A 9,373-nucleotide genomic window follows, 5' to 3' on the forward strand; every position below is an offset into this window, starting at 1 on the left:
CACAGGTCGTGAACTTCTGGATGGATATTTAACAGTATCACAGTGTGATGGGGCTGCTGTCTTATGCTTTCCCAAGCGTTATTTTGATCTAAGTCTTATGGCATTTAAAAAAGCTCACTGCAACAGGAAAAAAAAAATCTTAAGGAAAAAACAAAAACCAAACACCCATTTCTGTTTGACTGTGAGAAGAGGGAAGAATCATTTAGTGGTAATTATAAAGATCTCTATATATGGTTATGAACATTCATCCAATCCTTTACGTCAGGAGCAGCCTACTCCCTCAGAGGGAGAGGCTGGGAACCCAGAGCCCTCCTCGTCTTGGGGAGTTAAAATGCCTTCTGATGCTCTGACTTCCACTGAAGCATCATTAAATCTAAATCGTGGCACTGCCAACAGCAGGAAGTTGAATGTATCAACCGACGGATTATTCTGACACAGTTAAGTCCTGTGTACTCATTCATTCACATGTTCCTTTAAGAAAATTTCAATACTTTAGTTGTCAGTGGCAACTTTAAATGAGAAACATCTGGAGCCCCAGCCAATGTTTTAGTGTGTTAATTTCCTTGTGGCGGCAGGCTCCAGGGAAAAAATCATTCTAGACCAAGCAGGTAAGCCTGGATGACCAGAAGCAATTTCTTTCCATTAGCAAGTGGTAGGAACATTTGAACAAGAAATTTAAAAGGTCTCTAGAAATTTATATCTATCTATATACCTATATACTCATAGACATATAGATGTATAAAATGAAAACCCACAGCCCGTCATTTGGTGGTGTTAGAGGAAGTCCTATCTTTAATATGCAAGAAAAAGAAAAGCCATGGATTCCAAATGGATATCACACTAAAAGGATGCAAAACAATGCGCTGCCTCAAACTTTGTGTGTGTTTGCGTGTCTGTGTGTGTATGTATGTGTTTGTTTTTAGGGGTTTTTATAAACAACTTTTTTTTTTTATAAAGCACACTTTAGTTTACAATCTTTCTTTATAACTGTTATAAATTTTTAAACAACCCAAAATGCGTTCCATATAAAGAAATGGCAAGTTATTTAGCTATCAAGATTTTACATGTAGTTTTCTTATAACTTTTTTTGTACAATTGCATAGACGTGTAAAACCTGCCATTGTTAACAAAACAATAACAGACTTAGAAACTACTGAAATCTACAGTATAGTACCACTACCCTTCACAAAAATATAGATTTTTTTTTTTCTTGTAAACTCTTACTGTCTAATCCTCTTTGTTGTATGAATATTATAAAAACCATGCGGGAATTAAGAGTTGTAAAACATTTATTCTGCTCCTTCTTCATCTGTCATGACTGATACTAAGGTCTCCATCGCTCGGCCCAAATCATCTGCCAAGTGGAAAAGGCTTCCTACATTGTGTCCTGGAAAACAAAGAAAAACAACGACCTTTTACACAAGGTGCAGGCATCATCCCCGACTCTGGCATTTGGGAAACCATTCCCCATTTCTCGGTGAGGACAACACAGAAGCTGCATCGAGGGTATACACAACAGGATTTTATTTTCACCAGTTTCCAGGAAGAAACAAAGCCTTGTTAATGAAGCCATTCCACGTTGTTAGTATCAGCTTAATATTGGATCAGGCTACTGGTGTCATTTAAATGGAAACATGTCCAAGACTGCACTCATCTTCCCAATGTAAATACAGATAAAAAGGATTACATGGGTAAGCACAAGATTCCTGTCACCAGAGGAATATTTCATAATGGGATGTAACTTTCCACCTTGTCGTGGGAGATTATTTACTCTGTACTTGTACTATTTTTTTTTTTTTTTTTACTATCGAACAACCATCACTGTAACTCTCACCGCCACCACCATCACTCTGTCGCCATTACCATTATCACCACTACTCCATCACCACGACACGAAATCTTCTTTTCAAACCTGTTTCAAGCTGTTGGCTCACTTCTAAAGTTACGGTGGAGGTGACTGTTTGCTTTCTGTTTTTACTTGGGTTGAAACACAAACACTTGGATCAGCCTTTCTGTATACTATTAACATTTGAATTAGGAAGCTCAGGAAAAAAATCACTCTTCATTATTCCAAATTACTCTAGAGCCTAACTATAATATGACCCACATGTTTAGCATGGATTTGGGTATCCTGAGTCCAGTTTTGATCTCCTCCTAAATGAGGGTTAACTATCAGAATAGCCTTTAAATAATGTGACACAACCTAGCATTAATCCCCCAGTGTGGAGCACAAAGCCAGCAAAATGTCCCTGGACACTTTGTGGCAAAATTCAGATCTAGAGTAAGATCATTTGAAACGTACCACACGACTTTGCCTTTTCATAGATGTCCCATAGTTTTATATGACTAATTTTAATTCTAAAATTAAAATCATTAGTAAATCATTCCACTATTCAAGTACTGCCTTTGGAACTAAAAATGCTTTACTACATTATTACTACCTTGCCATGTGTCAACTTTACAGATTCCCATAATAGTTACAATCCCCATAAAAATTAAAGATAGACTAGTATAGGTATTCTGTTCTAATATTTATTTCAAGAGACATATCACTTTTATACATATGGGTGGATCTGAAGAGGATTCACAATCAGGCACTTTAAACAGTGATGACACCAGATCAAATTAAGACTTATTAAAAGTTTAATGCCATTCAGCCATCTACATTAAGGTGACCGAATTTATGAATCTCTTTTATCTTTATTAGTGCAAAGAGTTTCAGTGATAACTAATTATATTTTAAAAAATCACTTTGGATTTTGGTTGAGACTGCAAATATAAAAAATATAAAAAGTTTTAACAAAGCATATATACTACTCACAGAGTGGGTCACAATTGTTTGGCAGCCCACGGTGGAACTGAAATTATCTTTGACTTGTCTAAACTATAAAAAAACCACAGTGGGTCCTTTGCTGTTCCTTAGAACACAAATATATAACTGATGTCACCAGGTTAGAGGGATTCCCTTGTTTCTATATTTGACTGCCCAGCAACCCTGGGAAATCTGCACAATTGTTCATCCATAATTGAAAACGGATGGACTAACGGCACATTTTTAATTACCTGAAATCTCAACAGCAATTAATGAGGCCAGTAAAAACAAAACCCGTCACTTTCACAACCCGATACCTGATTATAATTCCAACGATTTCTCATCACCCACTTCTGACTATCATATAGTTCACCTGGTAGTTACAGAATGTAATACAAAAGGTAAAACAGGGAAGAACTCATTTTTTTTTCTTTGATAATAATCAAAACATGCCTATTTTAGACTGTATGCTAGAGGATGTGGACTGCAGTTCTAAAGATAATAAAGACAAGGAAATGCATTTGTAGATTAAAGCGGGTCCTTAAATAATATCGTTCTGTTATAATGTTGATGAGATGCCGCAGGAACCTAATTCTTGTTTATATCAATTAGCCTGTGGTAAAAGTGGTTTCATATTATATGTAGTTTCACGTTAAGTCACAGAACCTATCGATCTTAAGTGAAGACATACTGTTAAAACCAAGTGATGCTGCTACTCCTTGCAATGATGCTCAGTTACTACTTGAATGGAAAATTCTTGAGTCTCTCAAGAGGTGTAAGTTCTAGGGGTATGTGCTGTTTTAAAAGTGACCAGGTAAAATAGAGGTTCATTATTCTTAATATACTATACACACTCCTACAAAATGTTCGGTGGCCTTTAACTTGTCTAGCCTGTTCATGTTCAAAAATGACCTCGTGGCTGTCCCTATGAGTTCAGTCACCCACCATATCTATATTATGCAAACCTTTGGTTATTTACAAATACCTGTTTCACCAGAATAATGATTCCAATATTTTTATGGACGTTTTCATTAGAGCCAGAAAAAAAATTCTACTGTTGACAAAATACTGCCCCAAAGAATCATATACCTCAATCCATTGGAGGCATAAAACTGCACTGTGATATGAATACAGTAATACAGATTTGTATCTCAATTCTATTGTCCATGTGCGTAAGGCAGAACATCAATGAGGTCATTAATTTTACCTGACAGATGTTTCGAAAGTCAATTAAAATCTTATACTACGAGCATAAGAGGCACTGAAAAGCAGGCAAGATTCAGGCATCTTCAATCAGCTTCAGGCACAAGTTGATACAAAAATATATCTACAGAAGGCATTAATTTAATCCATTCTGAAGCAAGGATTATTGAACACAAAGGCACTGTGCATTGAACATCAGGGCAGCTGTACGTTTTTCCAAGTTGGCACTAACTGCAACACATTTAGTCTCACAAGCCACCACTGCCTGAGGGAGTTGTTTTCGGTAGTGATTGGAACTGAGACTTTCTGGCAGTGATCAAAGACCTCCATAGCAATCTGGCCCTCTATTTTTTTTTTTAAATACAATTCCCAAATAAAGGGTTAGCATTTAATTAGCCAAAGCAAAGTCAAAATACTGCAGTGAAATTTGCTTATCTTTTTTTTTTTCCCTCTATAATTTAATCTTTGAAAAAAAAATCTGGTCTACTGTACATTTGGAGTATTTTCATAGCATTAAAAAAATCACTATTATTTTGATTCTCTGGCTATCTGGAAACTTATCCCACTATAACATACCTCAGGTAGTAAAATTTCCTATATGATTTCAATTATATGTGTTAGCCTTTTCTAAAATTCATTCATGAGAGAAACATGTTCAGGGTGGTCAGAATTATGGTACAACTTTTTACAATAAATTAAAATAAATTTTAAGGGGCACTTACCATAAGAATGAACCCAAGGAGTCTCACATAAGAAGTATGTTAGCCAGGCAAACGGTCAGGAGCATTCAATGCTTCACCGATTCAGGTTTTCTTAGTTTCTCCTCCCAGCCCTCCACTCCCCTCCCTGGGACCTCACTGCCCCAAGCCTTGGAAGGGAGCCCTAGTGTAGACACACTGAAGGATCGTTAAAAATTCATTAGACTTGCAGGGCATGGTGTTGGCAGAATTTCCAGTATGACTCCTTATGTTTAAATGAATCTGTGGCTACTCTCGTCCATCCTGTTGCTAAGGATCCAGAGCCCTCTCATGTAAGAACTCTCCACCCATCCAACCTGTCTCCCAGATTAGTACGTGCTATTGCCATCCATGAGAGCTTTCCTTCTCCACATCCTTCACACTAAACTCTTGCTAAGGACAATCTTGTTTCATGTGGGCTGTCACTTAACACTTTGTCATCCAATAGTCATTAGATTAGGTAATTCAATGTTTAGACGCTATTCATGGTAGAACAGAAGTGTGAAGCAGCTTTCAATGTAAAACCCTAAACCGCATTCAGTGATAATGCTGTGCCCTGGCCCTATTAATCCGTAAAGAGGCCTTAAAAAAGCCCCTCGAGACTCCAACATTCAATTTTCTTCCCTAATTGGTTAATGTTCTATTTGGCTCCAAACGCCAAATTAAAAAGAAAAAATCTTCTAAAGGGCAAGTTAAGATGACATAAGCCATTTTATAAAGTGGCAGTAAAGCATAAGAGTTAAGAGTGTGGTTCTGGGCAGAGGCTGCCTGGATTCAAACCCTAGCTCTGTCACTTTGGACACACTGCTTACCCTTTCACTGACTCAGTTTCCTTATCTGTAAAATGGGTTTAATAAGAGTACCTACCTCATAGGTTTGTCATTAAGATTACATAATGAAAAAGATGCAAATACTCAGAACAGTGCTTGCCACACAGTGCGTGCTCAAAAAATATTAGCTAAAGTGGGAAAGAAAGAGTGTAGGAACCAGGAAAAGAAAACAAAACGAAGTCATCCCAGAAAAATTAAAACCAAGGGCAGTGGCAAAAAACGCTAGAGTCCTGGAAGTAGAAGCTTTATGACTCATCAACTATGTTCAAGGCTAAATTTATTTTGAAGATTTTGTTTGTGTTGTAAATGGCAACAGATGATGGAACTGCAGGATTCCAACCCAGGGACTATAAAGCATTGCCATTTTAAAGAGATTCCTGTTCCCCCAACCCTTGGTCCTGTCGTCATGGTGATGACAATGGCAATGAACATTCGAGGAATGTCCATCATGAGCTGCAAGTGGAGAGGTGACTACCCTCTTTACATGATGACACATGTAATACATGCGCGTGCACGCACACAATTCTTACACAAACGCCAAACATAGAAAGCAGGATGAGACAGACAGAAGCCATGGCTGTGAGCCTGAATCTCACTAACCTCTCTCATTGGCTTCCCAGGGGTATTTCTTCCTTTAATAACAGAGAGAGGAAGAGGCAAAGGCATCAGAAAGGAAAAAAAAAAATCATGCATATATATACAATTTCATACCAATTTGCTTCTTTTACCAAACAAATGTCGAGATGACAATTCATTTATTCCCTTCTGGAAAAAAAACAAAACAAAACAAAACAAAACAAAAAACAAACCAAAAGACACATCCAGTCAAATAACCTTTACATACACTTAAATCAGTGTAAACAGATAACATGATCCAGGAGACATCACTTAGAGAATTCATGGAGTTCACGTGGTAAAACTGGATGAAAGCTGGCACAGCATAGAAATCTGACAAATTGAACATTGTTTTCAAAGGCAACTGTAGAATATTGAGCTTATCGTCCCCAAATCTCAGAAATCTCTTCGCTCTCGACTTGACAATCAACACACCAAAACATAAACTGTAGTTGCCTTTGTGTGCCAAATGTCTGCACCCCAAATGCAAGGTAGAACACCACATAGAGGCTAGAGTCCATCCTCTTGGGAGAATTTGTTCTATCTGGTAGAAGCTGAGCCTGCCAGTGATGGTTCCGGGGGCATTTGAGGAAACAGAAAAAAAAGGAGGAAGTCGCCAAGTCCCACAGAGCCAGATCTAGGAATAAGCTTTTAGTTTCGCCTCACAATTCAATAGCTATCAGGAGTCTTGAGAGTCAATGGCTAAAGACCCACTGGCCTTGTTTTCTTTATAGAATCCTATATCTATATGCATTTATTTATTTTTGAAAAGCAGGTTCTGATGAGAAAGTTTTCTATGATAATATTTATAACTGGACAGAAAATTAGGGACCTCTGACCATCCCTAGCATGCTTTGGGCATGCAACTTCCTTTTATCTCCTGGGTCTTCAAAGTCAAATACTGGTTTTCAGATATTGACTTTAGCAATGGGACATTTCCGAAAAACAATCTTCTATGAAATCCCAGTATTTAGAGCAGATATAATCAGAACTGTGAGAGATCCTGTACATCAGCGGTCCCCAACCTTTTTGGCACCAGGGACCGGTGCTCCTATGAGAATCTAATGCCTGATGATCTGAGGTGGAGGTGAGGCTGTGATGCTAGCGGTGGGGAGCGGCTGCAAATACAAATGGAGCTTACCTCGCTCGCTCGCCCGCCCGCCATGTGGCCCAGTTCCTAACAGGCAAAGGACTGGTACTGGTCTGGTCGGCGGCCCGGGGGTTGGGGACCCCTGCTGTACATCATCTCCCACCTCCCACCTTCCATGCTCAGGGGGTCCAAGGGAACTAAAAATCCCTGAAACAATTTGAGAACCACTACTCTTAAATGAGGCAGTATGGAGCTACTATTTCAAAAGAAATGTTTCGAAACTTAAGTTTGGGGCTTAAAACTTCTAGTATACATTGAAAGTTTTTCTAAATATAACTTTTCCTCCCTCCCTGTCTCCCTCTTTTCCTTCCTTCTGAATTTTCCTAAGTGAGTCTGAGATCTCGTATGAGTATAAAAAATACATGTTTGACCATGTTATCATGATCAAGGTATTTGTGACCCTCCTCACACCGAGGAAAAGAGAGAAAACTGAGTGTTGGCTTCTCGGTTGGGGTGTTCCCAGTGGCAGGCCTATATCAGATGACAGGAAAAAGGGAAGGGAGAACATCATTTTATACTCGATGGCTCAAACAGATGTCAATATATGACTCCTACACCATTCTTTATGACTCCTTTGACTTCATAATTATACTGTCTGGTGGTAGAATTAATTCTCTTTCCCTAAAAGATGATGAGCTCCTTGAGGGCAGGGCCCATATGCTGCTTACCCACCTCTCTATCTCCAATACCTTGTCAGACTGTACCTTGACACTATAGGTGTTTCATAAATGCTGGCTAAACTGAATTAGTAAGGTAGCTACTAGGTCATGGCCATGAGTCCTTTGGTGTTTCAGGCAACTCAGCCTTGCTTGCTACCCTCTAGCTGGGAGGCCATGGGCTGGCGACTTTTTCTGGCTTGTAACTTTGCCCTATTTTTGAAACTTCAGAACTTTAGGAAGGACAGTGATGTTTGAAAGCAGTACGATTTAGTTTCTGCATATAATTATGGTTTCTCGAACGATAAAGTTTGTGTATCTTGATGAATTCTACACCCAGCCATGTTCAGAGCTCAGTATTAACTGGTCACTGCTGAGTATGCAACAAATGATTTGGGTTTTGTTTCAGGTACTTCTTCAGAAACCATATTTTATGTAAAATGGACGTCCCAGAGCCACATTACGCCTAATGTCTTTCAAAGTCCTCCCCCATCTCTTGGGTTTCAATGTGCTCATTAGCAGAGTACAAAAGGAAGGTACTCTTTTTTTCTGTTTAAATAAAGTTAAAACAAATAATGTTTTCTACTGTATTAGGAATAGTTCTACACTGATGAAACAGGACGACTGTTGCAACATTTCAGAAAAATCTTAATAAATAAATACGAGTACCAGATAAAAGTTGTATTTCATAAATACATCCTTTGGAAATGAGTTTCCTTAGATATTCACTTAGGATGTCCATCTGGCAGTGTGGTATATTGTCAGGAAATGAATCAAGAGAAAAGGGAAGTGTGCTGGGGAGTCCTAAGTCTAAATAAATAAAGGGCTTGGTCAGGTCTGCAAAAGTCGCATTTCCTCAGGCAGTATGACTGCAGGTGACTGGTTGGAATTCTTTATTTCAGAGTCAGAATCACAGGACATTATTTCTTTATCTCAAAGATAAAGCTTTGAGATAAAGCTTTACCTTCAGCTTCTTTATCTCGGTTCACTGTCCATTTAAAAATGTTTAGAATGAGTCCCTTTCTTAGGATTTCTGTTACAGGTGAAAGGAGACTCAAAAGGCTATACTTTAAATATACTGAAACTTGCTGGATCTTTGGTGAACGTGGATTTAAACGCATAGGTCAATTCAAATACACAGTTTTGTTGAGCTGAAAGCTGATCCGCACTGAGGCCTATGGCTATGTATATGCAGTGAGCTAGAACAGACAACAAAGTAATAGTGTAAGGCAGAGACTGGTGGCAAACTTTCTCTGTAAAGAGCCAGAGAGTAAATATTTTAGCTTTCACAAGTCACAGTCTCTGTAGCAACTATTCAACTCTGCCACAGCCACTCTGCCTTAGTAGTGGGAAAGCAACCATAGACAATA

The 9,373-nt window shown here is 38.5% G+C and overlaps 1 protein-coding gene and 1 long non-coding RNA gene across 4 annotated transcripts in view; one reads left to right on the plus strand and one right to left on the minus strand.

The window, feature by feature from the left end:
• The window catches only part of LOC105304410, a 1,698-nt gene extending 1,547 nt beyond the window's left edge, over positions 1–151 (plus strand). The window contains exon 2 of the long non-coding RNA XR_896994.2: positions 6–151. This is a non-coding gene — a long non-coding RNA (uncharacterized LOC105304410). The remainder of the gene's footprint in view (positions 1–5) is intronic.
• A 618-nt stretch (positions 152–769) lies between these two features.
• The window catches only part of DMD (dystrophin), a 2,089,898-nt gene continuing 2,081,294 nt past the window's right edge, over positions 770–9,373 (minus strand). For 2 of the 3 annotated variants that reach the window (XM_011378471.2, XM_011378474.2), the window contains one exon: positions 770–1,387. In XM_011378471.2, the coding sequence (XP_011376773.1) occupies positions 1,290–1,387 (98 nt within the window). In that variant the 3' untranslated portion in view covers positions 770–1,289. Of the gene's footprint in view, positions 1,388–6,182; positions 6,215–9,373 lie in introns of all 3 variants that reach the window. The other variant, XM_011378473.2, reaches the window with a different exon arrangement.

This window comes from Pteropus vampyrus, unplaced genomic scaffold (genome assembly GCF_000151845.1).
Source record: "Pteropus vampyrus isolate Shadow unplaced genomic scaffold, Pvam_2.0 Scaffold340, whole genome shotgun sequence".
In the NCBI taxonomy this organism is placed as follows: Eukaryota; Metazoa; Chordata; class Mammalia; order Chiroptera; family Pteropodidae; genus Pteropus; species Pteropus vampyrus.